At 48.7% G+C, this 19,729-nt stretch overlaps 1 protein-coding gene across 2 annotated transcripts in view; it reads right to left on the minus strand.

Moving 5' to 3' along the window:
* The window catches only part of LOC143767464 (uncharacterized), a 74,228-nt gene extending 54,804 nt beyond the window's left edge, over nt 1-19,424 (minus strand). Inside the window, exon 1 of one of the 2 annotated variants that reach the window (XM_077255821.1) lies at nt 6,461-6,503. Coding sequence is in view for 1 of the 2 variants with exons in the window: in XM_077255820.1 (XP_077111935.1) it covers nt 19,376-19,397 (22 nt within the window). In the remaining variant the exon portion in view is untranslated. Of the gene's footprint in view, nt 1-6,460; nt 6,504-19,375 lie in introns of those variants that run through there. The other variant, XM_077255820.1, reaches the window with a different exon arrangement.
* Between the last annotated feature and the right edge of the window lie 305 nt (nt 19,425-19,729).

The raw sequence follows: 19,729 nt of genomic DNA on the forward strand, positions 1-19,729 counted from the left end.
TCGCCCATATCTGCCTCCCTGGCTCACCCCGACTCTTACACTTGGCGTAGTCGGCAGGATCTCACTGCCCCATATGGCGGTGAAGCCGGCACAGCAAAGAAGAAAGAGAGAATTGTGATTGATGCGACTAAAGGTGAAACTCCGGGAGGAACGGATGCTCTGGAGGTGACAAGAAGACTGGAAATGACTACTTCTGATGTGATAAAGATGGCGGCTGGGGTGACGAAGAATGGCACCAAAATGGGAGGTTACTGCCGTGCCTGCACACTTCATGGGCGTACCCACCCTGAAATGGGACAAAGATCCTTCAAGCGACGCTTCCGGAGAATGCACCGAAGACAAATAGCCCCACGCCCACTGAGACTACTTGAGAAGGAATGGGAGGAGTGACAGGAAGCGACCCCACCTTGGAACAGGTGGGGCCCAGAAGAGGATCTTATGTGCAGCTGTGGCGGCCTAGGCAGCATTGCAAAGAGGTGGCGGCAGGAGGTCGCTAGAACCAGGCACGCCAGACAGTGGGAAGAAATCGCAGAACACTCCACTTACCAGCACCCGGAAAGTTCTACAGCACAGAGTCGGCAGCCAGCGGAGTCCACACCGTCCCACAGGCCAGAGACATCACAAGCGGAGCAGTCCTCTTCACGTACGTTGGAGCCAGAACATCTTGCAGAGCCAGCATTGTGGTGCCAGGAGGAGGAACCTCGTCGCCCGGAATCAAAGTTGTTAACTCAGTGGGGACCGGAACCAGCGACAACTCCAGAGTAGCCTGAACCAGAAGCAAGGCCGGAGCCGGAATTACCTCCAGAATGATCAGTCTGCACCACCTCCGCGGAAGGATGCAGCAGATGCGGAGAGGACGTGGACCGGAGACGCCGACTCGAGGCGGTGAGTGAGCCTCGACCCCTGCCCCAAGATAGCGAGACCCTCTTCCCAACATCCGCTCCCGGAGCCAGACCTAAATCGTTCCCCCCTGCCACAGCCGACCGACCTGTGAGAGAGGAGTTGGCAGTCCTGGGGCGTACGACAGCTCGCCAGGTGTTATAGGGGAGGCACGTCATAAACACTGAGGCATCCCAGAGAGCCGTACGTCCAGTCACGCATCTCCAATGGGGGGGGTCTGTTTCCCACCTTGACCCTATGCACCTCAGAGGAAATAATGCGACATGCGGACTTGAGCTCGGCACGGTCGACTGCCCGTGATGTTCCTGCCACCCCTGCCTCTCCGAAACAACCTGTGACTGCTGCGGCCACAGAGTCACCCCTGACCCGGGACAGGCAAGGGGAACCTGATGTTATTGGAGCGACGCGAGCCGCGTGCTGTTGAAGAGGCTGAACAGTTGTGTTTGTGGTGCCGTTGCACCGTATACTAAAAGGACTGTTCCGTGTCCTGTCGGGCCAGAAGACAAACCCCCTGTTGTTTCCCCTAGTGAAAATATGCTTTCTGGTACAGGAGTACCATATTTAAAGGAAGTGGACCGTCTCCCTTAAAAGGCATTATGGACATGACTTGTATTGAGTCCTCTATAATGTTTAAAAAAAAATGTTTTTTATACTTAAAGGTTGCCATGGTTGAGGGCAACCATCTTTAAAAAAAAAAGGGGGAAATGTAGTGGATGTGAAATGTTTATTGCCCCTTATTTTCCCCAAACCCCTTTAACTGTATGTTATTTATGGACTGCAAATATATTTCTATATATACCCAATGGTACTGCTACACACCGGGTGTATTGCCATTTGGATATACGAGTACTGCTACACATTAGGTGTATTACTCTGTGTATTTAGTGTTATTCACATTGTGCATGTTATGTTTAGGAAAAGTGTTATGTCCTGGGTCGGCCACTAGATGGGGGCATTATAGGATTCCTCCCATAGCACAGTGGCAGCTAAGGCTTTAGGTTAGGAAATAGTTAAGATAGGAGGGGCACTGTGGGGATAAGGTATAGAATTCTTCCTGGTTTAGTCAGTTGGGGCCTGGGCGCCCGCATAGCTCAGACAGGGCTGGCTATCCCAGGGCACATCATGCCCCATAATGTTGTCTAAGAAGATTGAGCCCATCAGAGCAGCATCCAGGGGCTAGAGAGTAGCAGGATCTGGTCTGTCCCAGGGACAAGCTTAGCGCAGGAGAGAACAGGCAAGGGACAGAGAAAGGATTTTCCAAAGAGAATGCCTGTGTATTGATGAAAATTGCCCTGGATAATGTGCTGAGTAAAGGAGTTAATGTTGAAAAGTTAAAGGGAACATGCCACCCCCAAAATCGAAGGTGAGCTAAGCCCACCGGCATCATGGGCTTATCTACAGCATTCTGAAATGCTGTAGATAAGCCCCCGATGTATCCTGAAAGATGAGAAAAAGAGGTTAGATTATACTCACCTGGGTGGGCGGTCCGATCCGATGGGGGTCGCATCTTCTTACGATGACATCCTCTTCTTGTCTTCACGCTGCAGGCTGTTATGACCTGGTGGTTAAGGAGCAACATGGGACGAGCTCTGAGGAGGTGGTATCTGTACTGACCGCAGTTCCTAATCCTAACACCAACACTAGAAGTAGCCGTGGGATGTTCCTGTCTCTCCCTAGACACCTCGTCACAGCCTAAGAACTAACTACCCCTAAAGATGGAAACAGAAAGCTATCTTGCCTCAGAGAAAACCCCAAAGGAAAGATAGCCCCCCACAAATATTGACTGTGAGTGGAGAGGGAAATGACATACACAGAATGAAAACAAGATTTAGCAAAGGAGGCCAATTCTAAACTAGATAGACAGGATAGAAAAGGATACTGTGCGGTCAGTATTAAAAGCTAAAAATCCACACAGAGTTTACAAAGAATCTCCACACCGACTCACGGTGTGGAGGGGCAAATCTGCTTCCCCAGAGCTTCCAGCTAAGCTGAATATATCATACTGACAAGCTGGACAAGAAAAAACATAACATGAGCTGAACGATTAAGTCCACAGCAAGTGGACAACCAAAAGAAAAGCAATGACTTATCTTTTGCTGAAATGGACAGGCCACCAGAGAAATCCAAGGAGAGATCTGAATCCAACCAAGAAACATTGACAGCTGGCACTGGCTGAAGACTAGAGCCAGGCTAAATAGCAGAACCAGGAGAGACGATCAGTGGAAGCAGCTGCTAATGCTAAACCCAAGAAGCAGCAGTTCCACTCAAAACCACCGGAGGGAGCCCAAGGGCAGAATTCACAAAAGTGCCATTTACAACCACCGGAGGGAGCCCAAGAACGGAATTCACAACAGCAGGCGTACTTTGTCTGACCTGTTGAGGGCAGAGCAAAGTACTGCAGTGCGCAGGTGCCGGGCCTCTCTGACCTTTCCCAGCGCCTGCGCACTGCAGTACTTTGCTCTGCCCTCAACAGGGCAGACAAAGTACGCCTGCAGCATGAAGACAAGAAGAGGACGTCATCGTAAGAAAATGGGAGGCCCCGGACTGGACCGCGACGCCCATCGGACCAGAACAGAACCGAGACTGCCCATGGGTGAGTATAATCTAACCTCTTTTTCTCATCTTTCAGGATACATCGGGGGCTTATCTACAGCATTACAGAATGCTATATGTAAGCCCCTGATGCCGGTGGGCTTACCTCCCCTTCGATTTTGGGGTAGACAGGTTCCCTTTAAAGCCGGACTGTGAGTCTTATTTTGTTGAACCGTCTGTAGAGAAACCATCCCCGTATCGGGCAAGTCCAGATGGCGCAGAGGAGCAGCACCAAATGTACTCAGAATGGAATACGTGTCTGTATGCAGAAGGGGGTCCAGGGAGTGATATAGGGATTGCTGTCAGCCATGTCTGCCTCCCTGGCTCACCCCGATTCTTACATCTGCATTATGAATATCTAATCAGAGCACCACATACACCAACCCCGCCTTAGGGCACTAGAATTTCAATAACACAAAACTGAAAATAAAGATTAAGAAATAACCATAAGGGTATGTGCACACGTTGTGGATTCTCTGCGGATCCGCAGCGTTTTTTGCAGTGCAGAAACACTGCAGATGCGCAATTGATTTACAGTACAATATAAATCAATGAGAAAAAAAAAAAGCTGTGCAGACGGTGCGGAAAAATCGGTGCGGAAACGCTGCGGATTAAAAGAAGTAGAATGTCACTTCTTTTTTGCAGATCTGCAGCATTTTTGTACCCATTCCATTATAGAAATCCGCAGGGGTAAAAAACGCAGCAAATCCGCAAAAAAAACGCCGCAAAAACGCACAAAAAATGCTGCGGATCCGCACAAAAAACGCGACAAATCCGCAGCTGCGTTTTCTGCCAGGAGAGGCAGAATCCGCACCAGAAATTCCTAAGGCTAATCCGCAACGTGTGCACATAGTCTAAGACGTATTTCATCACCCAGACACTGTAAGTTAATATGCACAATCCTGTTGACAGGTTCCCTTTAAAAACAGGTTGTAATGTGGGAACATTATACTGTGTGTGGGGGGATGGAGGTACTGTGGGGACATTATACTGTGTGTGGGGGGATGGCGGTATTGTGGGAACATTATAATGTGTGTGAGGGATGGTGGTACTGTGGGAACATTATACTGTGTGGGGGGATGGCGGTACTGTGGGAACATTATAATGTGTGTAGGGGATGGTGGTACTGTGGGAACATTATACTGTGTGGGGGTGGCTGTACTATGGGAACACTATACTGTGTGTGGGGGGATGGCGGTACTGGGGGAACATTATACTGTGTGGGGGGGATGGTGGTACTGTGGGAACATTATACTGTGTGTGGGGATGTTGGTACTGTGGGAACATTATACTGTATGTGGGGGGATGGTGGCACTGTGGGAACATTATACTGTGTGTGGGGGATGGCGGTACTGTGGGAACATTATACTGTATGTGGGGGGATGGCGGTACTGTGTAGTGATGAGCTCGGGTGGTCTCCGAGTATTTGTTATTGCTCAGAGATATAGTTTTCATCGCCTCAGCTGCATGATTTACGGCTGCCAGATACGCTGAATACATGTGAGGAATGCCTGTTTGTTAGGTAATTCCCACATGTATTTAGCCTGTCCAGCAGTCGTAAATCATGCTGCTGAGGCGATGAAAACTATATCTCCGAGCAATAACAAATACTCAGAGATCACCCGAGCAACGAGTAAACTTGCTCATCACTAGTACTGTGGGAACATTATACTGTGTGGGGGATGGCGGTACTGTGGGAACATTATACTGTGTGTGGGGGATGGCGGTACTGTGGGAACATTATACTGTGTGTGAGGGGGATGGCGGTACTGGGGGAACATTATACTGTGTGGGGGGATGGCGGTACTGTGGGAACATTATACTGTGTGTGAGGGGGATGGTGGTACTGTGGGAACATTATACTGTGTGTGGGGGGATGGCGGTATTGTGGGAACATTATACTGTGTGTGGGGGGGATGGCGGTACTGGGGGAACATTATACTGTGTGTGGGCGGGATGGCGGTACTGGGGGAACATTATACTGTGTGGGGGGAAGGTGGTACTGTGGGAACATTATACTGTGTGTGGGGGGATGGCGGTACTGGGGGAACATTATACTATGTGTGGGGGGATGGCGGTACTGGGGGAACATTATACTGTGTGTGGGGGGATGGCGGTATTGTGGGAACATTATACTGTGTGTGGGGGGGGATGGCGGTACTGGGGGAACATTATACTGTGTGGGGGGAAGGTGGTACTGTGGGAACATTATACTGTGTGTGGGGGGATGGCAGTACTGCTGTGGGAACATTATACTATGTGTGGTGGGATGGCGGTACTGGGGGAACATTATACTGTGTGTGGGGGGATGGCGGTATTGTGGGAACATTATACTGTGTGGGGGGGGATGGCGGTACTGGGGGAACATTATACTGTGTGTGGGGGGATGGCAGTACTGCTGTGGGAACATTATACTATGTGTGGTGGGATGGCGGTACTGGGGGAACATTATACTGTGTGTGGGGGGATGGCGGTATTGTGGGAACATTATACTGTGTGGGGGGGGATGGCGGTATTGTGGGAACATTATACTGTGTGGGGGGGGATGGCGGTACTGGGGGAACATTATACTGTGTAAGTAAAACATGTTTCCTGTCTGTACTGGTTGGGTTGTCTGTAGCTATGGTGACTAGCTCATGCAGCCTTTATCTACCCCCATTCCCTCATGATGGTTGGACCATCATTGTAAATAAGCCCCGATACTTTTGTATCACCTCCACTTCATTGTTAGATCGTAAGCTCTGAAGAGCCGGGTCATTATTATTTTAGTTTTGTTTATCTTTAACTATGTTACTTAAGACTGCTGTATGAACCTCTGAATTGTAAAGCGCTGCAGAGTATGTTGGTGCTATATAATAATAATCTTTATATATCAGAGGAAGCGTACCAAAAATAATCTCAGCGCTGAAGGGGTTACTGCCCCCTGCCCCCTGCCCCTGCCCAGTAATGGGGAATCTCCAGCACCTACCTCCACCTGCAGAGCCGCACACCCCATATAGGTAAATGCTAGAGTGTATGGGCTCCTTCCAGGTGTGACGTCATTTCCGGGGGCGTGTCCTACCGGGAGGGGGCGTGTTCTCCAAGGCGGCAAAGGAAAGCAGCATGACAGCTTGTGGACGCCATGGAGGTCAGTGGTTTCAGGGTGAAAAATGCTACTTGCCGATCGCTATTCGCTATTGGGGGGAGGCCCTGTGGTGGTCGACCTACTTGTCTGTGTGGGGAGTGACCCGTGGTGGGATTTTGGGGGGCTCCGCTGCAGCTGGCTATTGTGGGGGACCCCTGTGGTGGGATTTTGGGGGGCTCTGCTGCTGCTGGCTATTGTGGGGGATCCCTGCGGTGGGATTTTGGGGGGCTCCGCTGCTGCTGGCTATTGTGGGGGACCCCTGTGGTAGGATTTTGGGGGGCTCCGCTGCTGCTGGCTATTGTGGGGGACCGCTGTGGTAGGATTTTGGGGGGCTCCGCTGCTGCTGGCTATTGTGGGGGACCGCTGTGGTAGGATTTTGGGGGGCTCCGCTGCTGCTGGCTATTGTGGGGGACCCCTGTGGTAGGATTTTGGGGGGCTCCGCTGCTGCTGGCTATTGTGGGGGACCCCTGTGGTAGGATTTTGGTGGGCTCCGCTGCTGCTGGCTATTGTGGGGGACCCCTGTGGTGGGATTTTGGGGGGCTCCGCTGCTGCTGGCTATTGTGGGGGACCCCTATGGTGGGATTTGGGGGGGCTCTGCTGCTGCTGGCTATTGTGGGGGATCCCTGCGGTGGGATTTTGGTGGGCTCCGCTGCTGCTGGCTATTGTGGGGGACCCCTGCAGTAGGATTTTGGGGGGCTCTGCTGCTGCTGGCTATTGTGGGGGACCGCTGTGGTAGGATTTGGGGGGGCTCTGCTGCTGCTGGCTATTGTGGGGGACCCCTGTGGTGGGGTTTTGGTGGGCTCCGCTGCTGCTGGCTATTGTGGGGGACCCCTGTGGTGGGATTTTGGTGGGCTCCGCTGCTGCTGGCTATTGTGGGGGACCCCTGCGGTGGGATTTTGGGGGCCTCCGCTGCTGCTGGCTATTGTGGGGGACCCCTGCGGTGGGGTTTTGGTGGGCTCCGCTGCTGCTGGCTATTGTGGGGGACCCCTGCGGTGGGCTTTTGGGGGGACCTGCTGCTGCTGGCTATTGTGGGGGACCCCTGTGGTGGGGTTTTGGTGGGCTCCGCTGCTGCTGGCTATTGTGGGGGACCCCTGCGGTGGGCTTTTGGGGGGACCTGCTGCTGCTGGCTATTGTGGGATCTTGTGGGGGGGGGACTGCTGCTGGCTGTTGTGGTGGACTTCTGTGGTAGGCGACCTGCTTGTGTGAGGGGGGCTGCAGGCTATTGGGGGACCCCTGACCTGCTTGTGTGAGGGGGGCTGCAGGCTATTGGGGGACCCCTGACCTGCTTGTGGGGGGGCGACCTGCTGCATGCTATTGGGGGTGACCCATTTTAGTGGGGGGTGACCTTCTTGTGGGGGGGGGACCTGCTGCTGGCAATTGGGGGGGACCCCTGTGGTGGGATTTAGGGGTGACCTGCTTATGGGGTGACTTGTTTGGGGTGGGAGATCTGCTGCTGGCTATTGGGGTGACCCCTATGGTGGGACCCCTGTGGTGTGATTTGGGGGCGACCTGCGTGCGGGGGACCCCTTTTAGTGAGGGTGACCTGCTTATGGTTGGGTTTGGGGAGGCGACCTGCTTGTTGCGGGACCCCTTTTAGTGGGGGCGACCTGCTTGTGGAGGGGTGACCTGCTGATGGCTATTGATAGGCCCCTGTGGTGGGGTTTGGGGGTGACCTGCTGGCTATTGAGGGGGACCCCTGTGGTGGGGTTTGGAGGTGACGTGCTGTTTACGGGGTGGACCCCTTTTAGTGGGGGCGACCTGCTGCTGGCTATTGGGGAGACCCTGGTGGTGGGGTTTGAGGGCGACATGCTTGTGGTCGGGTTTTGGGAGGGCGTGACCTCCTGTCTATTGGGGGGGACCCTTGTGGTAGTTGTGGGGGGAGACCTGCTGCAAGCTATTGGGGGACCCCTGTGGTGGGATGTGGGGGTGACCTGCTTGTGGTGGGATGTGGGGAGGCGACCTGCATGTGAGGGGTGACCTGCTGCAGGCTATTTGGGGGACCCCTGTGGTGAGATTTGAGGGCGACCTGCTTGTGGGGAGGCGACCTGCTTGTCGTTGAATGTGGGGAGGCGACCTGCTTGTCGTTGAATGTGGGGAGGCGACCTGCTTGTCGTTGAATGTGGGGAGGCGACCTGCTTGTCGTTGAATGTGGGGAGGCGACCTGCTTGTCGTTGAATGTGGGGAGGCGACCTGCTTGTCGTTGAATGTGGGGAGGCGACCTGCTTGTCGTTGAATGTGGGGAGGCGACCTGCTTGTCGTTGAATGTGGGGAGGCGACCTGCTTGTTGAATGTGGGGAGGCGACCTGCTTGTTGAATGTGGGGAGGCGACCTGCTTGTCGTTGAATGTGGGGAGGCGACCTGCTTGTCGTTGAATGTGGGGAGGCGACCTGCTTGTCGTGGAATGTGGGGAGGCGACCTGCTGCTGGCTATTGGGGGGGATCCCGTGGTGGGATTTGGGGATGACCTGCTGCTTACAGATGGAACCCTTTTATTGGGGGGTGACCTGCTGCTTACTGGGGGATCCCTTTTATTGGGGGGCGACCTGCTTATGGGTTGGGGGGGGCTGAAGAGGGTTTAAGCTGGGTGGGGGGTGGACATCGAAGGGGGTGTGTGCTGGGTGGGGGGGGGGGTCCACGTCCGATGGGGGTTTGTGGGGGTTGGACGTCCGAAGGGGGTGTGTGCTGGGTGGGGGGGTCCACGTCCGATGGGGGTTTGTGCTGGGTGGGGGGGTGTCCACGTGTGATGGGGGTTTGTGCGGGGTGGGGGGTCTGCATCTGGGGGTTTCTGCTGGGTGGGGGGTTCCGCGTCCGGTGGGGGTTTGTGGGGGTTGGACGTCCGATGAGAGTTTAAGCTTGGGTGGCGTTCGATTGGAGGGGGTGTCTGATGGGATTTATGGTTGGGGCAGGGGGCGTCATATTTGGATTTACGCTTGAGGGGAGGGAATGTCTGGTGGGCTTTGGATTTATCCTGTGGGGTCCGCTGTTTAATATGAGGTGGATGTTTCTGACTGGGGGAGCGAGGTTATGCTGTGTGGCCCGCTGGTTAATGTGAGGTGGAGGTTTCTGACTGGGGGAGCGAGGTTATGCTGTGTGGCCATCTGGTTGATGTGGGGGGGGGGGCTAATGCTTCATTGGGGTACACAAAAAAAATATGAGTGTATGCTGCTTATGCTATGCAAAAAAAAAATTTAGGTATTTCCCTGTAGAGTAGGCCACACCACCAACTGGCACGAAGCTAATCCTTTTTAGCTTAATGTCAGTAGGAGGCAGACATGGGTCTGGACCACCCAGCCCAGTTCTGACTTGGGTTTTGGGGGGGGTTTTTTATTAACGATTTTTCTTTTTTTTTTTTTTCAGATACGGCTTTTGAGGGCGACAGTGGAATTGTCACTCTAATCTCCCACCTAGAATTGTCACTACCGTATCATCTGTGGTCTACGAGGCAAGGCCCTAACACATCAAGAGTGTTTGTGGTTCCCCAGAGGACGGTCCATGCCACGAATCCCCCTACCCTCTGGCCCCCCCAGAGCCAGATAGAGTAGGGAGGAAAGACTAATCCGTTATGTGCCAGCCGCCGAAAGGTCTGCGTCCAGGTTATTCCATGCCCATCTTCATCATCGGTCTGTGAAGAATGATGTGTGATCTTCAGGACACATATATCCTACCAGGCAGTGAGGAGGCTACTAAAAAAAAAAAAAAAAAAAAATGGAAAGGACAGGACAAGTATGTCCTAGTTTGCCCCTGAGCAATATGGACGTCTCCTGGGGAAACCTTCCTATTCATGCAGCCTCCATGTTTTCCAGAGGCTCCTGTGACCCTGCTCTTAAAATATCCAGGCTTCGGTCAAGGCCTTCTCTGGTGGCCGGTCCACACCGCCAGTGCCCTGAACAATCATGCACGTCAACTTTCTAGTGTGTCCTACTCTGCACCTATCAGTTTAAGAGTACTTCGCTTCTGCAACAGAGGACTAAAGTCTGCCTCCCAAGAGATCTGCTGTTCAATTTTGGTTGTTTTGGAAATGTTCTATCCAAAAAACCGACGGGACAACTCTCCGACCCGCCAGGAAAAGACGAGACCTTCCTTTAGGCCAACCCCCTCCTGGCATCCATGAACCCACCAGCACTGGTCTGCTAGGCCTGGATCTAGCAGACTCTCTTCGACATGATGGGGCGTTCCCACCTTGGATGTTTCTCAGGGTCGGCTGCCGTGTCCTTCACAATTCAAGGCCGGTATTATGATCTCTGGTCTGGGACACCAAAACCTCAGACATCGGAGGCAGGCCTGGGGGGAACAGAGCCACATACCAAACCGACAGTCCAGCCCGCATGCACCAACAGCATACTACAGTTTTACAATACTTTAGAAATGCATAAAATGAAACAAGCAAAGGCATAAAGTTATTCACTGCAAAAAAATGCAGTTTTATAAAATTGGAAATGTTTCTATATCTAATGGTAAAATTATATTTATCCAGTATATCTATAAGTAAAAGTCTGAGATTTCTGTGGGAAATGGTCATTTGTTCCTCTTAAACCAGTTCTGAATGTAAATAAAACATTGCTCTGATTAAGTCTCCACATTGTATTTTAGCCTTTCATTTCATGCGCAGGGCAGGACAAGCCCATGATGTATCTGTGTAACACATGTAAGGTGCTATAATAACAGCCTTAGGGGTACGTTCACACAGGACTTTTTTGCTGCTTTTTTTTATGCTAATTTTCAGCTGCTTTTTACAGTACCAGTAAAGCCTATGAGATTTCAGAAATCTCATGCACACACGTTGGTTTTTTGTTTGATCAGTATTTTCTGCTTTGATGCTTTTTTTGGACATAGGGCATGTCACTTCTTTCAGCGTTTTTGCTGCGTTTTTGCAGCGTTTTTTCACCCATTGACTTGAATGGGTGATGAAAAAAACGCTGCAAAAACGCATGTAGCATTATTTGCTGCGTTTTTTGTGCAGAAAATCATGGCCAGCAGGAAGGGATCTCACAGCCAAGAGCTTAGGGGTGTGGTTAGTGAGGTGTGAAGAGCCATTGTGAGGTGTCCTGATTGTGATCTATTGTGAGGGAGTTCCTGGTAGTAAGGTGTGAAGAGCCATTGTGAGGTGTCCTAGCAGCTGAAAATTGGCATAAAAACTGCAGCAAAAATCTGCAGCAAAAAAGTCCTGTGTGAACGTACCCAAAATACGCACCAAAATAACGCACCTAAATTAGCATAAAAAAAGCAGCAAAAAAAGCAGCAAAAAAGTCCTGTGTGAACGTACCCTTAGGCTGGTTTCACACCAGCGTTCGGCAGGGCTGCGGACGGCAGCCTTCCTCCTCCGTTAAGGCTACTTTCACACTAACGTCGCTTGCTGTACATCTCAATGCGTCGTTTTGGAGAAAAAACGCATCCTGCAAAGTTGCCTGCATGATGCGTTTTTTCTCCATAGACTTTCATTAGCAACACATTGGGACGGATTGCCACACGTCGCATCCGTCATGCGACAGATGCGTCGTGTTTTGGCGGACCGTCGGCACAAAAAAAGTTCCATGTAACTTTTTTTTGTGCGTCGAGTCCACCATTTTCGACCGCGCATGCGTGGCTGAAACTCCGCCCCCTCCTCCCCGGAACTCACAATGGGCCACGGATGTGTTGTAAAACTGCCTCCGCTGCCCACGTTGTTCTACATAAAACACTGTCCGTCGGGCCGACGGTTTGCGACGGCCCGTACCGACTGACTAGTGTGAAAGTAGCCTAAGCCCCGCTCACTGCCACAACTCTTCATTCAGTTCCGCCTATGTCTGCATGCGTCCTGCATACCCTATCTTTAATATTGGGTACGCAGGCCAAGCGGATGCCTCCGCATGCGTTGTTTTAACGCTGCGCCGACTGCAATAAAATGCAACCTGTTGCGTTCGACGCAGTTCAGCGCATCTTCAAAATGAGGCATGCCTGCGTACCCAATGTTAGATAGGGGACGCATGCAGACTTAGGCGGAGCTGAAGGAAGAGGCGCAGCAGTGGGCGGGGCTTAATGGAGGAAGAAGGCTGCCGAACGCTGGTGTGAATCCTGCCTGAGACAGGTAAATTACTTTTGAAACAGTGTTCACATGTACAAGCTCTTAGCCCCTTTGTGGCGGGGCCAATTTTTTAAAATCTGACCAGTGTCACTTTATATAGTAATAACTCTGGAATGCTTCAACATCCCATTGATTTTGAGATTAATTTTTTTTTTTCGTGTTATATTAGACTTTATGATAATGGTAAACTTGAGTTGATATGTTTTGCTTTATTTTGTAAAAAATCAGAAATTTTACAAATTTTAAAAAATATAAATTTTTAATGATTTTCCCTTTAAGGCCGGAGTCACACTAGAGAGGAATACGGACGAGTGCTATGCGAGAAAAAAATCGCATAGCACTCAAACCAATGTTAATCTCCCATCACTTTTTTTTCACGGCCGTATATGTGCGAGTGAAATTGCAGTATGCTGTGATTTGCACCGTATATCAGCCGAGACTCGCCAATGAAAGTCTATTTGTGCACGAAAAACTCGCACCACACGGGCCATCAGTGTGACTTGCGAGAAATACGCAACGGTGTCCTTTGAAAGGCCGACAATTCAGGTGCAGTGTACAGTAAAATCACACTGACAGGTTACAATAGAATAGATATATACACACAGTATAGGTGTATATAAAATCTAAAGAGATACACTACAGACCAAAAGTTTGGACACACATTCTCATTTAAAGATTTTTCTGTATTTTCATGACAATTGTACATTCACAATGAAGGCATCAAAACTATGAATTAACACATGTGGAATTATATACTTAATTTCAGTTGTTTCACACTTTTTTGTTATGTCTTATATTCTAGGTTCTTCAAAGTAGCCACCTTTTTCTTTGATGACTGCTTTTCACACTCTTGGCATTCTCTTGATGAGCTGCAAGAGGTAGTCACTGGGAATGATTTTCACTTCACAGGTGTGCCCTGTCAGGTTTAATAAGTGGGATTTCTTGCCTTATAAATGGGTTTGGGACCATCAGTTGTGTTGTGCAGAAGTCTGGTGGATACACAGCTGATAGTCCTACTGTTAGCTGCTTTTTTCCTGCCATAATACAAATTCTAAGTAAAGAAAAACGAGTGGCCATCATTACTTTAAGAAATGAAGGTCAGTCAGTCCAAAAAATTGGGAAAACTGAAAGTGTCCCCAAGTGCAGTGGCAAAAACCACCAAGCGCTACTAAGAAACTGGCTCACATGAGGACCGCCCCAGGAAAGGAATACCAAGAGTCACCTCTGCTTCTGAGGATAAGTTTATCCGAGTCACCAGCCTCAGAAATCGCAGGTTAACAGCAGCTCACATTAGAGACCAGGTCAATGCCACACAGAGTTCTAGCAGCAGACACATCTCTACAACAACTGTTAGGGCTTGTTTCCATTTGCGAGAAACACATCCGTATCTCGCATGTGGAAACCAAGCTGTGGCGCCGGCACTTTGGAGCGGAGCGTGCAGCTCCATGTGTTCCTATGCGGCTGCACGCTCCGCTCTGGATTGCCGGTGCTACAGCTTGGTTTCCACATGCGAGATACGGACGTGTTTCTCGCAAATGGAAACAAGCCCTTAAGAGGAGACTTTGTGCAGCAGGCCTTCATTGTAAAATAGCTGCTAGGAAACCACTGCTAAGGACAAGCAACAAGCAGAAGAGACTTGTTTGGGCTAAATAACGCAAGGAATGGACATTAGACCAGTGGAAACCTGTGCTTTGGTCAGATGAGTCCAAATTTTAGATCTTTGGTTCCAACCACCGTGTCTTTGTACACAGAAAATGTGAACGGATGGACTCTAAATGCCTGGTTCCCACCGTGAAGCATGGAGGAGGAGGTGTGATGGTGTGGGGGGCTTTGCTGGTGACACTGTTGGGGATTTATTCAAAATTGAAGGCATACTGAACCAGCATGGCTACCACAGCATCTTGCAGCGACATGCTATACCATCCGGTTTGCTTTTAGTTGGACCATCATTTATTTTTCAACAGGACAATGACCCCAAGCACACCTCCAGGCTGTGTAAGGGCTATTTGACCAAGAAGGAGAGTGATGGGGTGCTACGCCAGATGACCTGGCCTCCACAGTCACCAGACCTGAACCCAATCGAGATGGTTTGGGGTGAGCTGGACCGCAGAGTGAAGGCAAAAAGGGCCAACAAGTGCTAAGCATCTCTGGGAACTCCTTCAAGATTGTTGGAAGACCATTCCCTGTGACTACCTCTTGAAGCTCATCAAGAGACTGCCAAGAGTGTGCAAAGCAGTCATCAAAGCAAAAGGTGGCTACTTTGAAAAACCTAGAATATAAGACATATTTTCAGTTGCCTTACACTTTTATTAAGTATATAATTCCACATAGTTTTGATGCCTTCAGTGTGAATGTACAGTTTTCATAGTCATGAAAATACAGAAAAATCTTTAAATGAGGTGTGTCTAAACATTTGGTCTGTACTGTCTGTGTGTATGTATGTGTGTGTATATGTGTGTGTGTGTGTGTGTGTGTGTATGTATATATATATATATATATATATATATATAATATATCACACGGACAGCGGAATAGCTGATAGTTAATTTGTCGGCTTCTGTTAAATCATTGCAGAGGCTGACAGGATAGGAGACATGGTTTACATACAGTAAACCATTGCAGAACAGTTAGACTTATATAGGTCAGTGACTAATACGGTTAGTAGTGTGTGTGTGTGTAACATTTGGGGCCTGTATGTATTTAATAATGTTTTCACTGAAAAAACTGGCGTGGGCTCCCACACAATTTTCTGTGCCACAGAGGGAAAGCCAGTGACTGAGGACAGATATTATAGCCTAGAGAGGGACCATGGTTTTTGCCACCCCAGAAAAGGTGCATCTGTAAGATGCGCCAATTCTGGCACTCAGCCTCTGTCTTCTCACTGCCCTGTAGCGGTGGCATATGGGGTAATAAGGGGTTAATGTCACCTTTGTATTGTAAGGTGACATTAGGCCAGCTTAGTAATGGAGAGATGTCTGATAGATGCCTCTCCATTACTAACCTGTGGGCTTGATGTTACTTGACAATAAAAACGTGACATCAACCGCACAATTATGAACCCCTCTGCTACAGGGCAAGTGGGAAGAGCGAGGCTAAGTGCCAGAATATAAGTATAAGATGCGCCATTTCTGCGACGGCTGAAAGCTGATGGTTTTTAGCCTATGGGGCTGCCAATATCCATGGCCTCTTCACAGGCTATAAATATCAGCCTACAGCTGTCTGCCTAGCATTTGCTGGTTGGATTTTATGTCAATATTTTGTGTCCCCCTGTAAAATAGCCAGTAAAGGCTAAGCAAACAGCTGTGAGCTGATATTAATAGCCTGGGAACCTTTATGGTTATTGGCTCCTTTCCAGAATAGTAACATCAGCTGTCAGCTTTCCCACTGCTGGTTATGAAAATTATGCGGGAGCCCATGCAGGTTTTATTTTTTGAAAAATAAACATATTGCATTTCACGCAGGTTTCTTAGTTGTTTTTTTACAGCATATGTAGGTTAATTATGTTAATGCTCCTACATGGGTGTGTGTGTGTCTTTAGTTAATATTAATGAGGGTATCTCGTGAAGAGTTTGAATAAGGAAATGCATAAAATTCCTTTATTTATTTTTTAATATATCTTTATTTAGCGCTCACGATTTACAGAAACGCATAAAAAAGTACAGAATTTCCACTGCGTTTTCTGCTAAGAGATGCACTAACCATGCAGACATTTTCCTCAAGCAAATCTGCAACGTGCGCACATAGCCTTAACCATTATGCGTCCATATTCATTAATGAGCAGAACCACGTGACCGCTGAACACAGGAAGAGCTGGCCGGAGACCATCGGACATGCAGGGACCGTGCTAGGAGCAGGTGAGTATGTGACAGCCGCCGCTTCCCCGCCGACAATGACTCGAGAATAAGCCGAGAGGGTCTCTTTCTGCCCCCAAAAATTTCGGCTTATACGTGAGTATATACGGTACAGCATTCTAGAAGGGTGTGTATAAGGGCATATAGGTGCTGGTGGTACTATATATGGGGAAAACCTGGTGACAGGTTCCCTTTAAGAAACCTATGGAACTAGGTTAAAATTAGCATTTTTTGGGATGGTGAAAAACTTGAAATTTAAATATTGATGGTGGCTGAACTGCAGGTGGTCTGTGTCGCTTCATAAGTTTAAGGCCGGGGTCACACTAGCGTAGAATACGGACGAGCGCTATGTGAGAAAGCATCGCATGGCACTCGGACCAGTGTTAATCTATGGGGCAGATCACATCTGTGATTATTTTTTCATGCCAAATCAGCATACGAGAACAATCGCAGCATATATACCTGACAGGGGCCCATACAGTCTATATCTACAATAATATATACCTGACAGGGGCCCATACAATCTGATATCGTCACTAATATACTGTATATACCTGACGGGGCCCATACATTCTGATATCATCAGTAATATATACCTGACAGGGGCTCATACATTCTGATATCACTAATATATACCTGACGGGCCCATACATTCTGATATCATCTCTAATATATACCTGACAGGGGCCCATACATTTTGATATCATCACTAATATATATACCTGACAGGGGCCCATACATTCTGATATAACTAATATATACCTGACAGGAGCCCATACATTCTGATATCATCACTAATATATACCTGACAGGGGCCCATACATTCTGATACCATCAGTAATATATACCTGACAGGAGCCCATACATTCTGATATCATCAGTAATATATACCTGACAGGAGCCCATACATTCTGATATCATCACTAATATATATACCTGACGGGGCCCATACATTCTGATATTATCAGTAATATATACCTGACAGAGGCCAATACATTCTGATATCATCAGTAATACATACCTGACAGGAGCCCATACATTCTGATACCATCACTGATATATATACCTGACAGGGGCCCATACATTCTGATATCATCAGTAATATATACCTGACAGGGGCCCATACATTCTGATACCATCACTGATATATATACCTGACAGGGGCCCATACATTCTGATATCATCAGTAATATATACCTGACAGGGGCCCATACATTCTGATATCATCACTAATATATACCTGACAGGAGCCCATACATTCTGATATCATCACTAATATATACCTGACAGGAGCCCATACATTCTGATATCATCACTAATATATACCTGACAGGGGCCCATACATTCTGATACCATCACTGATATATATACCTGACAGGGGCCCATACATTCTGATATCATCAGTAATATATACCTGACAGGGGCCCATACATTCTGATACCATCACTGATATATATACCTGACAGGGGCCCATACATTCTGATATCACCACTAATATACACCTGACAGGGGCCCATACATTCTGATATCATCACTACTGTAATATATACCTCACAGAGGCCCATACATTCTGATATTATCACTAATATACACCTGACAGGAGCCCACACATTCTGATATTATCACTAATATACACCTGACAGGAGCCCACACATTCTGATACCGTCAATGATATATATACCTGATAGGAGCCCATACATTCTGATATCATCACTTATATATACCTGACAGGAGCCCGTACAGTCTATATCTACAGTAATATATGCCTGAAAGGAGTCTGTACAGTCTATATCTACAATAATATATACCAGGAAGGAGCCCATACAGTCTAGCATCTTCAGTAGTGAGCCGGCTAGAGTGTATGGACTGCAGTCAGGGAACCAGGAAGGAGCCCATACAGTTTATATCTACAATAATATATACCTGTCAGGAGCCCGTACAGTCTGTATCTACAATAATATACACCTGCCAGGAGCCCGTACAGTCTGTATCTACAATAATATATACCTGACAGGAGCCTGTACAGTCTGTATCTACAATAATATATACCTGACAGGAGCCTGTACAGTCTGTATCTACAATAATATACACCTGGCAGGAGCCCGTACAGTCTATCTACAATAATATATACCTGACAGGAGCCTGTACAGTCTGTATCTACAATAATATATACCTGACAGGAGCCTGTACAGTCTGTATCTACAATAATATATACCTGACAGGAGCCCGTACAGTCTATATCTACAATAATATATACCTGACAGGAGCCCGTACAGTCTGTATCTACAATAATATATACCTGACAGGAGCCCGTACAGTCTGTATCTACAATAATATATACCTGACAGGAGCCCGTACAGTCTATATCTACAATAATATATACCTGACAGGAGCCCGTACGGTCTGTATCTACAATAATATATACCTGACAGGAGCCCGTACAGTCTATATCTACAATAATATATACCTGACAGGAGCCCGTACAGTCTGTATCTACAATAATATATACCTGACAGGAGCCCGTACCGTCTGTATCTACAATAATATATACCTGACAGGAGCCTGTACCGTCTGTATCTACAATAATATATACCTGACAGGAGTCCGTACAGTCTGTATCTACAATAATATATACCTGACAGGAGCCCGTACAGTCTATATCTACAATAATATATACCTGACAGGGGCCCGTACAGTCTGTATCTACAATAATATATACCTGACAGGAGCCCGTACAGTCTATATCTACAATAATATATACCTGACAGGAGCCCGTACACTCTAGCATCTTCACAGTGAGCCGGCTAGAGTGTATGGGCTGCAGTCAGGACCTGGAAGGAGCCCATACACTCTAGGCTCAACCACCACATATATGGCTGTTCTGTGCGCACAGGACCTGGGATGAGGTCACAGGAGGGGAGGAGTCAGGGGTCACATGATCAGGGGCCTCAGTGTATGCAGGACTCTGCTGTGCTGGTTGTCATGGTGCTGGATGAGGGGAAGTTTATGTGTGGGGTCAGGAGGGGTTTACAGGATGGATGTAGCAGAGCCGTGTGTGTACGAGGTGTACGGAGCGGAGCCGTGTGTGTTCCAGGTGTACGGAGCGGAGCCGTGTGTGTTCGAGGTGTACGGAGCGGAGCCGTGTGTGTACGAGGTGTACGGAGCGGAGCCGTGTGTGTTCGAGGTGTACGGAGCAGAGCCG

This window comes from Ranitomeya variabilis, chromosome 4, assembly GCF_051348905.1.
Source record: "Ranitomeya variabilis isolate aRanVar5 chromosome 4, aRanVar5.hap1, whole genome shotgun sequence".
Classification (NCBI taxonomy): Eukaryota; Metazoa; Chordata; class Amphibia; order Anura; family Dendrobatidae; genus Ranitomeya; species Ranitomeya variabilis.